Raw genomic sequence first — 19,040 nt, 5'->3', positions numbered from 1 at the left:
ATGACCAGCTTTCGACTATCAGTTAGAGTGGCAAATACCCTTATTGTCCTTCTAAAGGTGTACCTTCTTAAGCATATTACAGGTTCGATGGATGCCGGGTAACAAATTCTTCTACGCTTAACAAAGAACATTTGGAAGGGAAAAGGGACATTCCAAACCTTCTAAACATCAATACAAAGTTACACTGAGCCATTGAAGAAAAATAAGTGGTGGTCAAGATGTTAGAGTCATTGGCTGCAACCTTACTGAATCGACTGTTGGGTTCTTATATCGAAAATTTTGACCCCACGCAGTTGAATGTAGGAATATGGGGTGGTAATGTTAAGCTAAAGAATTTGAAATTGAGGAAGGACTGTTTCGATGGGCTTCATCTACCTATAGATGTCAAATTTGGTATACTGGGTGATCTGGTACTTAATGTGCCATGGTCAAGTTTGAAGAATAAACCGGTTAAAGTCAATATTGAAGACTGTTACCTGTTATGTACGCCAAGAGATTTTGATTCTCTGCATTCTGCGGAACAAGTGGAAAGGGAATTGAGAGTTAAATTGCAGAGCCTGGCCCGCTGGGAAGTTGCTTCTCAGGCTAGAGCAGCCGCAGATGATTCGAATTCTCATAAGGATCAAAATGAATCCTTTATGCAATCTTTAATCACCAAGGTTGTGGATAACGTACAAGTGTCCATTAAAAATATACATATAAGGTATGAGGATATGAGTTCTAATCTCTCGAAGGAACCATGTTCTGTGGGTATTACACTGAATGAATTATCTGCGGTGTCTAGTGACTCTGACTGGAACCCAAGTTTCATCAGTATTACGCAGGATATCACTCATAAGTTATTGACATTGGATTCGTTTTGTTTGTACTGGAATACAAACACTAATTCTATCCAGGAACATGGAGAAATATATGACCCTAATGCAATGATTAGCAAGTTTAAAAATTGCGTGGCTACCAATGGTGTTTCCAAACCCGATTTCCAATACATGTTAAGACCTGTTACAGGATCAGGTAGACTAACAGTTAGCAAATTAGGATCTACTGAAGATAGACCTCACATTGATTTGCAAATGCTTTACGATGAATTTGGACTTGAGATAGATGATTCACAATATGCAGACATTTTGCATACATTATCTAGCATTCATCTTAGCCAAAAGACTCAGAAATTCAGGAAAATGAGACCAACATACCCAGTTAGTCAAAATCCGAAGGGGTGGTTCCGTTATTTGGGGGATTGTGTCATTGAAGAAATCCATGAAAAGAACGATATGTGGACTTGGGATCACATCTCTAAACGTTGCCAGCAGAGGAGATTATATGTTAAACTATGGAGTAAAAAACTTTCGGTAAGTAATTGGGAGCAACCATTGCCCGATAGAGACGAGGAGAAGCAGTTGGAACAATTGCACCGTGAACTAGGATTCGAAGATATTGTTTTGTTCAGATCTTTGGGAAGAAAAGAATTCGCAAAACAGAAATTAAAATCAAGGGATGCTTCCCCTGCTAAGACTCAACAACCTAGTTCCCAAGGCGGGTGGTTTTCCTCTTGGTGGGGCGGTGGCAATTCCTCCCAAGATTCTGATTTGACAATTACAGATGAGCAGAGACAGGAGCTTTATGATGCCATTGAATTCGAAGAAAATGACGGCAGTTTGACTGATGCGCAACTTCCTAGAGATCGAATAACAATGAAAGTCACAGGCCTGCTGAGGAAAGGTACATTCTCAATGAGGAAGAAGGATCATGAATTTTGTCTGGGTGAAGTTATCTTCGAAAACTGCGAAGTTGATTTCTTGCAACGCCCAGATTCTTTCTTAACATCTTTCAAGCTACAACAATTCAAAGTGGAGGATGGATCTCCGAACACCCTTTACAAGCACATTATCAGTGTCAAAAATACGGAATCTGATTCACCATCAAAAAGTGTGACAAAATCACTTCCTCTGTTCCATCTTGACTTTGAATCGAATCCAGTTGATGAATCTGCCGATTCTAAGCTGAACGTCGTTCTACGTGGTATGACGGTGTTTTACCACGTTCATTTCATCACGGAAATTCTAAGGTTTTTTAGTCCTCCAAAACAACACAAGGATACTGTCGGAGCTATCATCAATGCAGCTGAAGCTACCGTAGAAGGCTGGACCACACAAACTAGGATGGGCCTTGAATCTCTTTTGGAGGAACACAAAACAGCGAATATTACACTGGATCTCCAAGCTCCTTTAATTATCCTTCCGCTCAACCCACATAGCTGGGAAACTCCTTGTGCTGTGATAGATGTGGGTCACATTTTCCTCAAAAGTGACTTGGTTCCAAAGGAGAGGATTAATAAATTAAAGCAGCTGACGCCGGAAGAGTACGCCAAAATTGATGAATCAGAGCTAAACAAGCTTATGTTTGATAGATATCAACTATATTTGCAGGATACTCAGATGCTGATCGGTTCCGATGTCAGGTCTACCATTACCAGTTTGAACGGTGCCAGCGAGGGTTGTCAATACAGCATTCTGAACAAACTTCGTTTAGAAGTTACTTTGGATCTTTCCATTCTACCAAAGGCTTTCAATTTACCTAAAGTGAGAGCCTTTGGTCGACTACCACAATTGAAACTCTCCTTGAATGATAATCAGTACAAGATTCTCATGCAACTTTTAGAAAAGAGTATCCCATCTCTGCTCGATGTGGATGCAGACAATGAGTTCCGGGAAACAGCAGATACTCTGGACGATACCAGAAGAAAAGTCCAAATCCAGTTATCCAGAACTTTGAAGGATTTGGAAAAAATGTTACCAATGGAGCTTGCACAAAAGCTTTTTGAGTTACACTTTGATGTAGATGACATTCAGATCTCGATTTACAAATGCCTTGAATCCAATTCTATGCAATGCAAAAAATTGGTGGACGTTTTAGGAGGTAAAGTCAAATTCAATTTTGTGCGGAAAGCTAAAGAGATGAATATAAAACTAAATGTGCATTCTTTAGAAGTGGAAGATCACATCGAAGAAAGCAACAATGAAGAGTTTAGACACCTAATATCTTCTGGTAATGTTGACCAAAATGGATCTAAAGATCTTTTCAACCTAGAATATAAAAGAATGCAACGGATTGTGTCCCATGATAATACATTGATTGAGGTTTTTGATCAGGACGTCTCTATGAACCTGGCAAAACTAAAATTGGTATTGTCTCCAAAATCGTTATTAACGCTCATCAATTATGCTTTAACGACCTTCACGGATCCTAATGCTCCAGTAGCACCAGCAGATGCTCTAAGGCACAATGAAGAAAATAGAGAGGATGCCCCTCAAAAGATCAACGTGAATATCAAGGTTGCTGGTGTGGTTGTAGTTTTCAATGATGAATCCTTAAAACTAGCAACCCTTGTGGTATCGGCTGGTGATTTTTCTCTTCTCTATATGCCTGAAAAAATGAAAGTTAAGCTAAGTCTAGGTGGTTTAGAATTGACAGATGAAACGACAGAGACTTTACCAAGAGATTCCATGTTCAGAAAGCTAATTTCCATGAGTGATCAAGAATTAGCAGAAGTAAGTTATGAAACCTTCGATGCAGCTGACCGTCCCGGTGATTATGATTCTTTTTTCAAGTACAATACCGGTTCCATGCATGTGAACTTCGTTGAACATTCAATTAACAAAGTGTTAACCTTTTTCTGTAAGTTCCAAAGGATGAAGGCTCTGTTTGACAAAGCACGTGAAGTTGCATACAACCAGGCACCATCTATCGAAGCTGTGAATAAAATGAAAATGGACGTTAAAATTAAAGCACCTATTATTCAATTCCCTAGACTAGTTTCCGCTGAAGACGAAATATACGACAGCATCAATTTCTACTTAGGTGAGTTCTTCGTGGAAAACAAGTTTGACAAAAATGAAGCAGGTGCTGAAATCAACAATATTAACTTGGGAATTAGAGAGGCCCAGGTGTCCTCTATTCTGAATCTAGACCAAGGGCTTACTCAGCACTTACACATGGTTGATAATCTGTGTTTGACCTTTAATATAGATCACAATCCTTTCGCAGATGTTTCGACGCCAAAGTTCTTGGTTAGGGGTTATTTCGATCCTCTCATGTCATCTTTGACCGAACTCCAGTTGAAATATCTGTTGGAAGTCTCCGAAAAGGTATCCGCCGCTTTTGATATCACTGATACAAGTGCCGTTGAATTAAGTGAGGAGGTTATCTACGCTAATGCATTCTTAGATAGTCCAGATACTGAGAATAGTCCAAGCAGCGTTGTCACTTCTGAAACTCCTAGAACTGAAAACGGTGAACCTTTAGAAGGAATAAAGATGGACTTTTCCTTCAAGGCTCCTGAGATCTCTTTAACATTGTATCATGACACAACATCATCTAAAGACCTGGAAAATAACGGTTTAACTAAGCTTACTTTTCAGGACATTGCACTAAGTGCACAATATAATGATGATGGGACTGGTGAAGGTGAGTCTCACATCGCTACATTTACGGTAGAAGATATCAGAGATATCAAAGATAACAAGCACACTGAGCTTATTCCAAAAGTGGTGAACGATAACTATCAATTTATGGCTGCCGTTACGTGCACGAAGCTACATCATGGCAAGCTAGTTAACGCTTCTGTCACTATTGACAGCCCTCAGGTTATTTTGGCAATGGACTACCTTTTTGCATTGAAGAGCTTTTTTGATGCTTCGTTTGAAAAGAAGCAAGCTAATGTGACTGAAGACGAGACAACTTCTAGGGAACAAAATCCTTCGCTACCCGCTACCGAGAATAATTCCAGTAATACAAAGCTTCAATATTCATTAAATGTTGTTAACGCTGCTGTTATAATGTTGGCGGATCCTTCAGATTTGTATTCAGAAGCGGTCATGTTCAACATTGGGCAATTCCTCTTGTCTGACCAAAATATTACGAGTCTTTGTGCAAATAACGTGGGGATGTCATTGTCAAAGATGAACACTGAAGATAAGAACCAAGTCCGTTTACTAGAGGAATTTTCTTCTTCATTGGTTATCGATAGAAGAGAATCTACCCCTGAAAAGTTACTAACCAATGTCCAAATCTCAGTCGAGCCAATGGTCATGGGGATTTCTCTACGTGATATTCGTTTGGCAATGTTGGTGTTTAACAGAGTTGTCTCTCAGATGAACGGTACCCCTGAGGAACACGATTCTGGCGACAATGCTAGTTCTATGACACCAGGGGGATTTTCTAAAGAATTTGAAAAGAAACTTTCAAAATATGCCCCAAGCTTCGTTTCTTCTGTAGAGGCAATGTCAAGACGTGGCTCTGTCTCTCATGATGTAATAATGAGAGGAGAGAATTTGGAAGCTGATTTTGGGGGTATACGACTATTCTTGATCGGTGACGTTCATGAAATGCCTATTCTCGATATGAATGTGAGCCCTTTCCAAGCTTCTGTTAAGGACTGGTCCACAGAAATCGATGCATTGGCTGCTTTGGAAGTATACATGAATGTCTTCAATTATTCAAGGTCCAGCTGGGAACCTTTGGTGGAACCCTTCCCAATTTCATTCCATTTATCAAAGAGTGCTGCAAATAAGGATGCGAAGGTAATGTTCGATGTGATTTCAAAGAAAACAGCTGAGGTTTCATTGTCTGCCAGAACAATTTCAATGTTATCACAGATCCCTGGAACTTTAACTACCAACTATAGTCTTGAACCAAGAGGTGCATCAAAGCCATACAAAATCAAAAATGACACCGAGCTTGATTTGGACGTATGGATTGTTACAGATACTCTTCAAGAAAGAAAATCCTTGACCACATTGGCGGCAGGATCCGCGATTCCATGGGAGTTTGAAGATTGGAGAAGTGTACGAGAAAACCTGGAGGCAGAACATCTGGGCTTAAATCTGGGCGCTGCTATTGCTGGTGGAAGATACAAAACGACTATGAAAGTAGATGTTACTTATGAGGGTGAGATGTTGTTTGTTCTACAACCAGCCGTGGAGCATGTACACAACAGAATTGTGTGTGAATTAGAGTTAGGAGAGGATAACATAAAAACTATCACTTTCCGCTCTCCACTACTCTTGGAGAATACTACTTCCACTGATATGGAAATTATGGTGGAACCTGAACAAGCCAGCAGACGTTTTTCTTTCGAGCTCAAGGCACTGTCAAGTCGTTCCGTGCCAGTAGAATATGCATTCAACTCTAGTTTGAGAATCAAGCCAATAACTGAAGCGGAATACGACTGGTCACAGCAACCTATTATATGGAGAAGTTTGTTGAAAAAGCCTATATCTCTCCAATGTAACTCATATGATGGAAGGAATGAAAACTTTCACATTGAGGTTAATGGTAAATATGATGAAAAGGAACCTCTAGCCCAGATATTTCCACACATGAAGCTTGTTATTTCTTCACCCATTGCCATTGAAAACTTGCTACCTTGCGATTTGAAGTTCTCTTTGTTCGATAAACGGGAAGAGGAGAAGAATATGTGCTTGTTGAAGAAGGGAGAAAGAGTCCCAGTTCACGATGTCTCATTGGACAACTTTCTACTGCTTCGTGTGCAACCATTAATTGAGGATGCTTCTATGTCAAAGCCCTCCATTGTGAATACTGCAACAAAAAGCGCTTTGAAGCCTGAGTTAAGCTTGGTAATGAAGCTTTCTGGGGGACAAAAGTTCAATGCTATGTTGCATTATCAAAGTGTAGAAGGAACTAGAGCTAAGATTATCAGAATAACATCTCCTTATATCATCTTTAATGAGACAGATAGAGACCTATACGTTCAAGGTAACTCTTCGAACATTGCACAGTGCAAATTACAGGCGGAGGATGATGTACGTTTCAGTATTCCAAAAATGTTCTCTTTTGACGTAAATTCCTACAAGAAGAACCGCGCACGGATCAGATTCAAGGAATCCGACTGGAGTATGCCAATATCTTTTGAAGCATTAGGTCAGTCGTTCGACACCGTGGTGAACATCCCCAATAAGGAGCAAGAATGCAATTTTGGTATTACAGTTTCTGAGGGTGAGGGTGATTATTTATTGAGCAAGATTATCTCCATTGCACCAAGGTATATCATACACAATTTCTTGGATGTACCCATTGAACTTTGTGAACATGGGTCTACCAATGTTTTGGATGTCGAACCTGGTAAGTCAATACCCCTATACAAAATGAGAAATGTCGTTCACAAGCAGTTGATGGTCAAATTTTTGGGATCTACTTCAGAGTGGTCTTCTCCATTTTTCATAAAAGATATTGGGTTCACTTATCTGAAGGTTTTGAAGCAAAATAGTCATGTTTTGCTGAAGGTTGAAATCATTCTTGAAAGAGCCACCGTCTTTATAAGAATTAAAGATGCACAGAATCACTGGCCTTATTCTATTAGAAATTTCAGTGATCAAGAGTTCATTTTCTATCAGAGGGATCCTAGAGTTGTCGATGATTATTACGATTACGATACTTATGATGAGTTGGATGAGACAGAATATAAGCCGTACTACTACCGTGTCCCACCTAAGAGCGTCATGCCATATGCGTGGGACTATCCAGCAGCAAGGCAGAAAAAGTTGATTCTAACCGCTAGAGGTCGCAGAAGAGAAGTTCAATTAGCCGAAATTGGTAATTTGAAGCCCATGCGTCTACCTTCTAGAAGCCCCAGCGAGGAACCTCTCAGTATGGACTTAAATGTGATTGCTGACGGTCCAACTCAGGCATTGGTTATCACCAACTACAATCCCGACTTCAGCTTATACAAATTGAGAAATAAAAACAATACTTCATCATCGGTTTCAGTTTCCAGCAGTAGTGGTGATGGATTCGAAGCAGAAGCTGAGGATAAGAATGTTTATGCTAAGATCGTGCTGTCTTTCAAAGGTGTTGGTATTTCATTGATTAATGCATCCCTGCAGGAAATTTTGTACCTACACGCCAATGGATTGGAGATGAGATACAATGAATCTGACTTGTATCAAACATTCAGTTGGAAGGTGAAGTGGTTACAGGTTGACAACCAGTTATTCGGTAGTCCGTTCCAGAACATTTTATATCCGTATGCTGTCCCTCACACAACACATGAAATTGAGAATCATCCTGTCATATCTGGATCGGTCTCAAAGGTAAAGGACGATTCACATGGGTTAATGTATTTTAAACACGCCACATTGTTATTACAAGAGTTGACCATTCAACTTGACGAAGATCTTCTAATCGCACTCTTAGACTTCGCCAAATCACCGGGTGCCGCATGGAATCTTTCATCTAAGGATGCCAGATATCCAACAAAGATCACACTCCCTCAATGTGCAGATCTCAAATTTGCTGATGACATGTACTTTGAAATTTTCCATATTCAACCTATTATGCTTCATGTTTCTTTTGTAAGATCTGATCAACATCAATTGCTGAAGGACGAGCAAGAGAAGTTAGGAGTTGAGTATCAAGGAACCATGTTGGTGTTTTTGGACATGCTTACAATGACTATGGCAAATGTGAATGATGCTCCTATCACACTAAATTCGTTGTACATGGCCAATTTGAGAGTACCCATCAATACGCTTTACAAAGCAGTCGAAACGCATTACGGCCAACAGTTCTTTTACCAGATTCACAAGATCCTGGGTTCAGCAGATTTCCTGGGTAACCCAGTGGGTCTGTTCAACACTATCAGTTCAGGTGTGTGGGATATCTTTTACGAACCATACCAAGGATACATGATGAATGACAGACCTCAAGAATTGGGTCTTCATCTCGCTAAAGGTGGTTTAAGTTTTGCCAAGAAGACTGTTTTTGGTCTATCTGATAGTATGGCTAAATTTACCGGCTCAATGGCGAAGGGTCTCTCCATTACACAAGATCTTGAATTTCAAGAGAGAAGGAGGTTACAACAACGTATGAATGCTAACAAACGCAACAGGTTTACATCAACAGCTCAATCTTTTGCTAATACTGTCGGGAGTGGATTTACCGGCATGGCTTTTGACCCTGTGACTGGAGCCCAAAAGGAAGGCGCATCAGGGTTCTTCAAAGGTCTTGGTAGAGGTTTGATTGGCCTACCCACAAAAACCGCCATTGGTATCTTAGATCTGACGAGTAATTTATCACAAGGAGTTAGAAGTACCACAACCGCATTGGATGTTCCAGCGGCAGCTAGAGTGAGGCTACCACGTTACATTGATTATCATGAGAAGATCATTAGGCCCTTTGATTTGAAAGAAGCTCAAGGCCAATACTGGTTGAAGGTCGTTAATGGTGGTCTCTATATGAATGACAACTATTTGGCTCATGTGGTGCTACCAGGTAAAGAATTAGCAGTTTTAGTATCGATGGAACATATTATCGAACTGAATATAGGTAATTTGGAATCGATGTGGACTACAGATTACTTTGGAATTCAAGGAATTGTGCTTCAACGCGGAGGTATCCACATCAAATTAAAGACGCAATCGGAATACTTTATCCCTATTGCCAATCCTCAAGAGAGGAAATGTCTCTATAAACACATAGCCATCGCAGTTACTGAATACAATAAGTATTGCGAAGCGGCATTGTAGATGTTTTGTTTAGCTATTATTAGAGTACGTAGTTAAACCGATTGTCGAGCCTAAGGTCTTCCTTCACTCTTATCAGGGGGCACACGACACCCAGAATTATGCATATTATAGGGCATTCTCCACGCCAAGGCAGATCCCAGTATCGTTATCGTTCTAAAATTGATATCAATTGGTCTCGAGAGACCGATACCGGATTTTATAATTCATCCGCCGTGGCTCAATGCATTGTTCCTTGCGAGCGATCGCTTGGTCGCGGCATCGTTTTCAGGAAGCAGGTTCCAGACCGTGGTTGAACTCAATCAAGTATAACCTATAATTCGCCAAGACTATTAACGGGAGAAAGGCCATTCTCTCGGTGGTTCTTTCATAGGATTTTTTAGTCGGAAGAGGAATAGTTCATTGCATCGGGAAGAGTTCTTGTAAAGCATATATAAACAGGGGAAAAAAGATATTGATCTCGAGTCCTGATCCTCTTTCTTGCAAGCACATCAGGAACAATTGTTTCATAAATACCTAAGCTGGACTCGGGAAGAAGAGGAAAGAAAAAAACCAATTAGAAAAGACAGATCGATATGAAGTGCTACAAGCAAGATTTCTCGGATTTAATCAGTGGTAAATCATTAGGTAGCAGAAGGTTAAGCCGTAGATTGTCATTTTGGCGCAGACCGTAAGCACACATATATAGGTGTATTCGTTACGAATGCATTGGCTACCGGTAGTCTATCTATCTATGTATGGGTATAAATATTATCTTTAAGAAACCGTGTTACATGAGTATTACGTAATTGCACGCATCCTGCTTCTTGGCACGTAATGGTTGCTATGGCAACAGGGAGCTATCGAGCACCCGGTAAGAATGGAGGAACAATACCCCGGGGTAATTTTCCCCAGATCATCTCTATTTAGTCATACAGCATGTACCTGTCCCACCCCTGTCCCAGTATACTGCAAAGTATGAGTATTTGGATCTCTATATACAGAACAGCTAATGTTGAACAGATATCATGTGTTACCCCTAATAAGAATCGAACTCTGTAAATATGCATGAAGTTCAATAGGTCTGATAAGACCAGTACTGTGCGAGGGCCCTCGGTTTGAGCCACTGAATTTTCACATATACAAACGGAAGCTTCTTCTTCATCTCAAGAATATCCAGGGCGTGGAACGAATTACGCTTGGTGGTCCGATGTCCTCCATATACATCCAACCAAACAATGTAACAGCCATGTAGAAAATCCGGAAAATATTAACCTTCATATGTCTGCAAATGTCTTTTATCCATGAATTTATGCCAACTTCTGTTTCATAGGAGCTCTACTTGTAACTTTACTGTATTTCTATCAGAAGTATTATCCTTCATACGTACTAGAAACATCGACAGGGATGATGGTCAAATATTTTTCAGAAGACTTGTTGACAAGCTGATGCTGGACCGAATAATTGGTTCCAGTTGAACTGCACTGATGTTGATTATTCTTTCGAGATCTGCTAAACTAGGACGCGAGCGGTGAATATGGCAGCAGGCGTAAACATTAAGACTTCCCGCCTTTCCGAATATGCATGGTAATAAGCCGGTTTTTTTTTGTTTTACATGCTTTACTTCCCTAATCTTGTACTATGTTATGCCAGTGTATGCACTATGGTTATGTTTGGTATTACTTCTATCACTTTACCCGCCGATTCCATGTGACTCCGGTTCGGCTCCGAAAATTTGCAAAAAATCACCGGGATCCTTCGTCCGGACTGATACGATGATTCCAGATTGCCCATTCATATATAAAAGAAAGCCATACGGGCATCCTTTACGAAGTAAACCTTCAGCTGCAACAGTTAAAGGAAAGAGAGTGAGTGAGTGGATCATATCTCAAAGAGCAGCGATGATGAACTCAGTTTTAAAGAGGAGCGTTGTTAACGGTTTAAATTTACAAAGAGGTTTAGCTACGGCTACAGCTGTGGCACCACGTTTAAAGAACTTTAAGGTTTACAGATGGTCGCCCGACGAACCATCTAAAAAACCATACCTACAAACTTTCCAAGTGGATTTGAATGAATGTGGTCCTATGGTTTTGGATGCATTGCTAAAGATTAAAAACGAACAGGATGCCACTTTAACTTTGAGAAGATCCTGTAGAGAAGGTATCTGCGGTTCATGTGCCATGAACATTGGTGGTAGAAACACTTTAGCATGTCTATGTAAGATTGATCAGAATGAATCAAAGGATTTGAAGGTTTATCCACTACCCCACATGTACATCGTTAAGGATTTGGTTCCAGATTTGACCAACTTCTACCAACAATATAAATCCATTCAGCCATATTTGCAAAGAAAGAGTTACCCAGAGGACGGTAAGGAAATTTTGCAAAGCGTGGAAGACCGTAAGAAATTGGATGGTCTTTATGAATGTATTCTTTGTGCATGCTGCTCTACTTCATGTCCATCTTACTGGTGGAATCAAGAACAATACTTGGGTCCTGCAGTTTTGTTGCAAGCTTACAGATGGTTAATCGATTCCAGAGACCAAGCCGCACAAACTAGAAAGGCAATGTTGCAGAACACTATGTCTCTTTACAGATGTCACACCATTATGAACTGTACCAGAACCTGTCCTAAGGGTTTGAACCCAGGTCTTGCCATTGCTGAAATCAAAAAGGAATTGGCAACGGACTAAGCTAAATTCTAACGTAAGGTATTCTCCCCTCTCTCTCGTCTTTCTGTATTTCAGCATCCGGGTTAAGCAGCCGGAAGTTTAACCGTCGACTGCTTATTATTATTTATTGAACTATTATTTATTATTTATTTTAAAAAAATACAAAGATTAAGTAAGTAGAGATATGTGACTCTATAGGTATAATTTTTAGATTAAATGCGTGTAAACTGTATTTTAACAAAAAGAATTCAGTTGATGAAATGAGATTTGAAGAATATAGGGCCCAGTTACCATCGCTGAAGCATTCTTTACAGGATTGTGATAAGGTTAAAAACTTGCATTATAATCCCTTAAAATCAACTATTCACATACATATACAGTGGGATGTAACGGAATTCAACATATCTCATTTAGAATGCAAGATAACGTATTCACAGACTTATCATGAGCCGCAATTACTTTTAAGAATTTGGAAATTTAGCCAAATCGAAGGTATTGATTGTATAGAACCTTGGTTCCCTAAACAAATCGATCGTATTTTACCCCTGCCCAATTGGTTCCAGTTTGGACTAGATACAATTTCTACATCTTCAAGTGATAATCCAGCAGCGTGGTATTCAATTCATGCGTGTGACACCGCTGACATTGTTGGTGATAGATCTATCTTCCAATCAACGTATTTGTCAAGATGGGCATCAGTTTTTCTATTTGATTGGATTCAAAACGTAGATTGAAAATAACACGCCGTTAACAACAAAAACAGTCTGTACAAGAAAGGTCGTGCAGCGAATCATGTCCCAGTCCTTTGTCACAGTTAGAAGTCAAGCCATATCATTAGAATCGCAGGTTGAATCGTTGCTTTCCAAATATTCCACATTTGCTCAAACAACAAGTTCTGAACAAACGTCACAAGAGAAAAGGTTAGATACTCAATTGGAAGAACTCCTAAATCAGAGACAAGATGTTGTTGAAAGACTAGGTACAATTTGTGATGAGAATCCTACGATATCAGCATCTAAATTATCGCAATTACAACGTCATAGGGAGATGTTGAAGGAGCACTGGCAAAATCTCCGTAATATAAGATCTTCAATTCAGCAGGAACGTAATAGACTCAACTTACTGTTTAGTGTCAAGAGTGATATTGCTCAACAACGTACAGAAGATAGTACAGTACCTTTTGAAGACGATGAAGATTACTATAGGGGAGAATCTCGTAGGGTTGATCAGTCTCATAACTTGGTCGACAGGTTAATTTCTCAAGCATGGGAAACAAGAGATCAATTCAGTGCACAATCTAATCTTTTACAAAGCGGTAGTAATCGAGTCCTTCAGACTTTACACAGAGTTCCTGGTATAAATCAATTGATCGCAAGAATTGGGACTAGAAGACGTAAAAACGTATTGGTTATGGCCAGTGTGATTGTAATTTGCATCTTGCTTCTATTCTTCACCTGGTGAAGAAAACAACAACGAATAACATGAGGGCATGTATAATTTCAAGATAAAAACAACAAATTAAAAACAACTAAAATCATCTATATTTTTAAGTCCATTATTCCTGTTTCTTTTGAACGGTGGGAAAAGATGGTATGCCGTCATTCGAAGTAGGGCCATTATTGTCATTATTATTAATTGATAGTGAGGTTAACGAACCTAACGATTCGGTCTCGAGGCTAGGATTCTCCTCCATAATTGTAGGAATTTCGCCGTGAAGCCGCCTACTGTCTCCTTGTACTGATTTAAAGTGAACAGAATCTGGAGACCTTGTATCAGCACCTGGGTCAGCCTCTTGTACCAAGGACACTTTGGAAGGATCTGTCTTCGGATTTTGGAAAGGGTTACCTCTATCTTCATCGTCGTCTTCATATGAGAAATCGCTAAATTCTGATGGTGCTGGGTTATTTGAAAGTTTCTTACCAATTACGGGCCAATTTGAACGACCTTTCCATTGACGTCTTCTCAACCATGATCTCCGAAGGATATCTTTATAAGTAGCTATTGGCCAATTAACAGGTGATTCGTGACCTTGGTAAATGCAAACATCGTATATTAATCCGCCAGTAATTGAACCTAAGAATGGTGCCACTATCGGTACCCAAAAAAAATGATGGTGGTTGACCCATAGCATGTGTCTATTAAATCCAACGGCATAAAGCGCTAATCTGGGCCCTAAATCTCTTGCCATATTCATTGCTGATCCTGTTTGATATGATAAAGATGCATTCAAAATGTACATTAAAATAAACAGCATCAATGGGAAAAGATCACTGGAAAGAGAAGTATATGGATCGGTCAGAGCAAAGGTACCAATTTGTAAAAGTGCAGTGCAGATATATTCCGAGACAAATTGACGAGATGTGGACAAGTAAGGTTTGGGGAAGACGCAAAATATACCTGCTACGGTTTCATTTTTCCACCATTCACCGGGGAATCCTTCTTCAATAACCCTTTTGTAAAAAATAAAAAGAATCAATGCACCTACAAATGCACCAAGTAATTGTCCCGTAACATAGATGAAAACGTTTTTAAACGGGAATCCACGAAATATAAAATTCACAACTGTAATTGACGGATTTAAATGTCCACCCGAAATTGCACTACCACCGGCGGCAAAATATCCCATGGTAGTAGCTGCTGCCCAACCTAGAGCGACTTCATCGAAAGTACCACCTGATGTAGAAGAGACCAAATTTTTAAAGGCTTCTGCAGTTTCGCGCAATTGTTCTGGTGAGTTACTCACTTTTTGTAAAGCCTTATCAAAATTCTCTTGTTGAATTTTACTGGCTACATTAACCTGACAATTAACCGCATTACCAAATATAATCATTACCATAGTGCCAACAAATTCGGCCAAAAACTCTTTAAGATATCCGTGCTTCAAAGATGTCCAATTATTAATAGGATGATAAGCGGAAGGTAGAACCGTTGGAGTTTGAGGGTTTTGATGTAGGGTCTTTGGTCTAACCATCAATGGCGTACTCAATGCATGATTACTACTACCGCTGTTAACCCCGTCTCCGGTTTCATTCCCATGATTTTCGCTATCGGCGGCTGCGGAAGCCGCCGAGCTCCTCCCTGAGCTGTTACTGCGGATATGAGATCCATTATGACTATGAGGTTTACTCCTAGTACTTCCAAGAATAGAATGGAAATCAGGTACGTTAGATCTAATTGTTGGTGCGCGAGACCTCACGGAGTGGCCGAAACCATCGGCCCGATTTGCCGCCGGGTCGGAACCAGTGGCAACTGCCATTTGAGTATTAGGTACAACTTCCTGAATAGGATACTGAGAATCTGGACCTGTCATATAGTGGGGGATATAATTAGTGTTACTTCTGGCCCTTGATGTCCTCTGAGTATACGGCTGAGGGTAATAATTTTGCATCTCATAATCGTAGCCGTCGTCATTCCAATTCGATGAAGATTTATGCCTACTTTCAATTCCACTATTACCGCTATTATCGAAATTTTTATTACCTTGTAAATTCACATCCGCTGCAGTCGTAGAAGTATCGCCCGTACCTGCAGTTGTTGGCTGTGGTGCGGATGGCGATGGGCCTGGATCGGGATTTGACAAGTAGTCATTCAGTAACTTTTGAGAATTAGATTTTCCATCTTGTGTATCTGGCATCCCTCAGAAACAGCGAAAGAAGAAGAAAAATCTAAATGCTATTAATCTTTGTCTAGACCAACGATTGCTCGAGAGTTCTTTGATTCTCTGTTGTTTCTCCCTACAAAAGTATCTTCCGTCGCCCTGTCTCCAGAACACCTAAATAACTAGCCTGCCTTAACCTTTTCGCTATTTCTACCAGCTCCTCCGAGCCGTTACGCTGACTCCTATGCGCCTTGTCAGCTGTTGGTATCTTACTACAATGGAATCTTCTTTTTTTAATTTTTCGTTGTATGTTCTACATGTTTCGTTCTCGGTGCGGTGGTTAAAGGGGAAAGGCATTATCCGGTCACGCGAGACTCTACGGACCCCGATTTATTCTTTGTTTATGACATTTTTGGTCGTTCTCATTTCTTCTTTGTCCCATTAATTTCCCTTTTCTCTTTTTCCATTCCTTCCAGCCTAGCGGAGTTATTTCTCTCCACTTCCCCACGGGGATTGTTTATCTTGTTGCTATTTTTTCTTCTGTAGCACCTATTGTCTTTTATCTGATCTTATATATTGTACTACCCCGCAACTTTTTTCCACTGTTTCTCTTATTCTTAGCTGCAGAAACATGGTGAAAGGCGGCCCGCAGATCCGGGCTCCACGTCTCCGGAGTACCCCACATATGTGAAGCAGGTGGGGTAGGGGCCACTAACCTGGCGGCTATAAAAAGGGCATGGTATGGAGGGGAACTGAGGATTTTATCATCTATTTTTTCCTTTACAATTACTTTTCTTTTTATTCCTTCTTGAGGGAAGAACTATAAGAACAATAACGCAAATCATCCTATTATATATAATAATATTCTTTTAAGGGACAATGAGTCAAGACATTAATAGATTAACTGTTGATGGAGTAGTTCCACTAATAGCAACAGTAGATGTGGGGACTACATCATCTCGTGCAATTCTGTTTAACAGATTAGGTCAAGAGGTTTCTAAACACCAAATTGAATACTCTACTACTGCATCTAAGGAAAAGTACGGTGCATCTGGTAAGCGCAGGCCATCATTTGATCGGAATCCTGATGATCCTATCTTCACTGCTGAAGGTATTGCAATTAAAGAGACAAAATATGTGGAGATCGAAGATTTGAAGCAACCAGATCCAACTTTAAGGTTCCCACGTCCTGGATGGGTAGAATGCAAACCAATTAATATTTTGGAAAATGTTGAAGAATGTCTAGCAAAGGCTTTTTCATTTGTATGGTCTGTTAATGAACAAAGACAACAAGATGGATTACCACCTTACAGAGTACACGCAATGGGTATTGCCAATATGAGAGAAACTACTATTGTTTGGTCAAAGGAGACTGGGTTACCGGTTGTCGATTATGGTATTGTGTGGAATGATACTAGAAATGCAGGTATTGTGGCAGAAATGAAGAAAAATACACCAAAGGAGAAACAAGAAAGGTTGCAAGAAAAAATCGGGTTGCCGCTGTACAGTACATATTTTTCATGTTCCAAATTACGTTGGCTTTTGGACAATGAACCAGCTGTACAAAAGAGTTATGGAGAAGGTGATTTGATGTTTGGTACTGTAGATACTTGGTTAATTTATCATTTAACTCACAACCATGCATTTATTTCTGATGTTACTAATGCGTCACGTACTGGTTTTATGAATTTGGATACTTTAGATTATGACGATGAATTATTGAGCTATTGGGGGATTGATAAGACAAAGATCAACTTACCTAGGATTACGTCATCGGCCGAATACTTTGGAGATTTTAAAGTTCCTGAAGTTACTAAAAGTTGGATGGATCCTAGTGATTGGGATATTCTAGAAAAATTATCAAATAGAGGACCGCCAATTCCAGTGCAAGGTTGCCTAGGTGACCAATCAAGTTCTCTTGTTGGTCAATTGGCCTTTAAACCAGGTGCAGCTAAATGTACCTATGGTACAGGTTGTTTCTTACTGTTTAATACTGGTTCTAAGAAATTAATTTCTAAACATGGTGCTTTGACGACATTTGGTTACTGGTTTCCTCATTTAGAAGGTGATGATAAGAATTCTCCACATTTTGCGCTTGAAGGTTCTGTCGCAGTTGCAGGTGCGGTCGTCCAGTGGTTAAGAGATAATTTGAGATTAATTCCAAAGGCTGAAGATGTCGGACCCTTAGCATGCCGTGTACCTGATTCTGGTGGTGTTGTATTTGTTCCTGCGTTTTCTGGATTGTTTGCACCATATTGGGATGCTGATGCTAGGGCTACTATTATGGGTATGTCTCAACATACCACTGCGTCTCATATTGCAAGAGCCGCTGTCGAAGGTGTTTGTTTCCAAGCGCGTGCTATTTTATCTGCAATGTCTGCTGATGCCCTTGGTGAAGGTAAAAGGGACAAAGAATTTTTGAATGAAATGGAAGATGATTCTGAGGAGAAAAGTGCACTTTCAACATTAGCGGTTGATGGTGGTATGTCAAAATCTGATGAAGTTATGCAAATTCAAGCAGATATTTTAGGCCCATGTACTAAAGTAAGGAGATCTCCAACTTCAGAGTGTACTGCACTAGGCGCAGCTATTGCAGCAGAAATGGGATTTAAAGATCCAAAGGATAGAATTATGTGGAAAGATCTAAAGGATGTCAAAAAATGGGTTTTCTATAATGGAATTCCTAAAGGTGAAGCTGTTCCAGCAGAATTAATGCCAAATCTTAAACTGTTCGTTTCCGATAGTGATGATGCAGAAAGAAGACACAAGAGGAGATTATGGGATATTGCAGTTCGGAGAACAAGAGGTTGGATGGCTGCAGTTTATCCACCAAATTCCAATGTAAACGAAGGTTTCCAAACAGATGGATTAGCTGTGGAATCACCAGCGGTTCAACCTGAAAATTCGCCATTTATCCCTCCAAAGCATGAAAATTTGGAAAGAGAAATGCACAGGAAAGAATTAAGAAAGCAACGAAATGCTTTGAAGGTCTGAATTGGTTTTAATTAATCTGTCTACGTTTCAGCCTCACATACAGACGGCTGTTTTTTACTCTCACACTTTTCTTTTGAACACATTCTTGATGAGTCTGTCTGTTTACCCCTTTTGTAATTCAATATAATATCATATCAATAAGAACGATAATAATAATAATGATAATAATAATGAAAATAATCAAAAACAAAATGGAGATCAAGTAGATCTGGGGTGTACAGTTGTATCGATCCGGTCTGATGGCAGTCCCTTTCA

General features: G+C 39.9%; 6 protein-coding genes across 6 annotated transcripts; 5 read left to right on the top strand and 1 right to left on the bottom strand.

Annotated features, from left to right (window-relative positions):
* Positions 1 to 218: 218 nt before the first annotated feature.
* On the top strand, positions 219 to 9,545 carry VPS13 (membrane morphogenesis protein VPS13; the record flags this gene model as incomplete). The annotated part of the gene is made up of 1 exon (XM_002498289.1): positions 219 to 9,545. One exon carries the CDS (start codon positions 219 to 221, stop codon positions 9,543 to 9,545), a length of 9,327 nt encoding a protein of 3,108 aa, XP_002498334.1.
* Positions 9,546 to 11,422: 1,877 nt separating this feature from the next.
* SDH2 (succinate dehydrogenase iron-sulfur protein subunit SDH2) lies at positions 11,423 to 12,214 on the top strand (the record flags this gene model as incomplete). The annotated part of the gene is made up of 1 exon (XM_002498288.1): positions 11,423 to 12,214. The coding sequence occupies one exon, from the start codon at positions 11,423 to 11,425 to the stop codon at positions 12,212 to 12,214; it is 792 nt and encodes a 263-aa protein (XP_002498333.1).
* A 239-nt stretch (positions 12,215 to 12,453) lies between these two features.
* Positions 12,454 to 12,927, top strand: ATG10 (E2-like conjugating enzyme; the record flags this gene model as incomplete). The annotated part of the gene is made up of 1 exon (XM_002498287.1): positions 12,454 to 12,927. One exon carries the CDS (start codon positions 12,454 to 12,456, stop codon positions 12,925 to 12,927), a length of 474 nt encoding a protein of 157 aa, XP_002498332.1.
* A 58-nt stretch (positions 12,928 to 12,985) lies between these two features.
* On the top strand, positions 12,986 to 13,654 carry GOS1 (Gos1p; the record flags this gene model as incomplete). The annotated part of the gene is made up of 1 exon (XM_002498286.1): positions 12,986 to 13,654. One exon carries the CDS (start codon positions 12,986 to 12,988, stop codon positions 13,652 to 13,654), a length of 669 nt encoding a protein of 222 aa, XP_002498331.1.
* Positions 13,655 to 13,748: 94 nt separating this feature from the next.
* On the bottom strand, positions 13,749 to 15,827 carry FPS1 (Fps1p; the record flags this gene model as incomplete). Its single annotated transcript, XM_002498285.1, has 1 exon — positions 13,749 to 15,827. One exon carries the CDS (start codon positions 15,825 to 15,827, stop codon positions 13,749 to 13,751), a length of 2,079 nt encoding a protein of 692 aa, XP_002498330.1.
* An 843-nt stretch (positions 15,828 to 16,670) lies between these two features.
* On the top strand, positions 16,671 to 18,785 carry GUT1 (glycerol kinase; the record flags this gene model as incomplete). The annotated part of the gene is made up of 1 exon (XM_002498284.1): positions 16,671 to 18,785. One exon carries the CDS (start codon positions 16,671 to 16,673, stop codon positions 18,783 to 18,785), a length of 2,115 nt encoding a protein of 704 aa, XP_002498329.1.
* Between the last annotated feature and the right edge of the window lie 255 nt (positions 18,786 to 19,040).

Source organism: Zygosaccharomyces rouxii (assembly GCF_000026365.1).
Source record: "Zygosaccharomyces rouxii strain CBS732 chromosome G complete sequence".
In the NCBI taxonomy this organism is placed as follows: Eukaryota; Fungi; Ascomycota; class Saccharomycetes; order Saccharomycetales; family Saccharomycetaceae; genus Zygosaccharomyces; species Zygosaccharomyces rouxii.
Note: the sequence above shows the minus strand (reverse complement) of the source record. Positions and strands in the feature narration are given on the sequence as shown.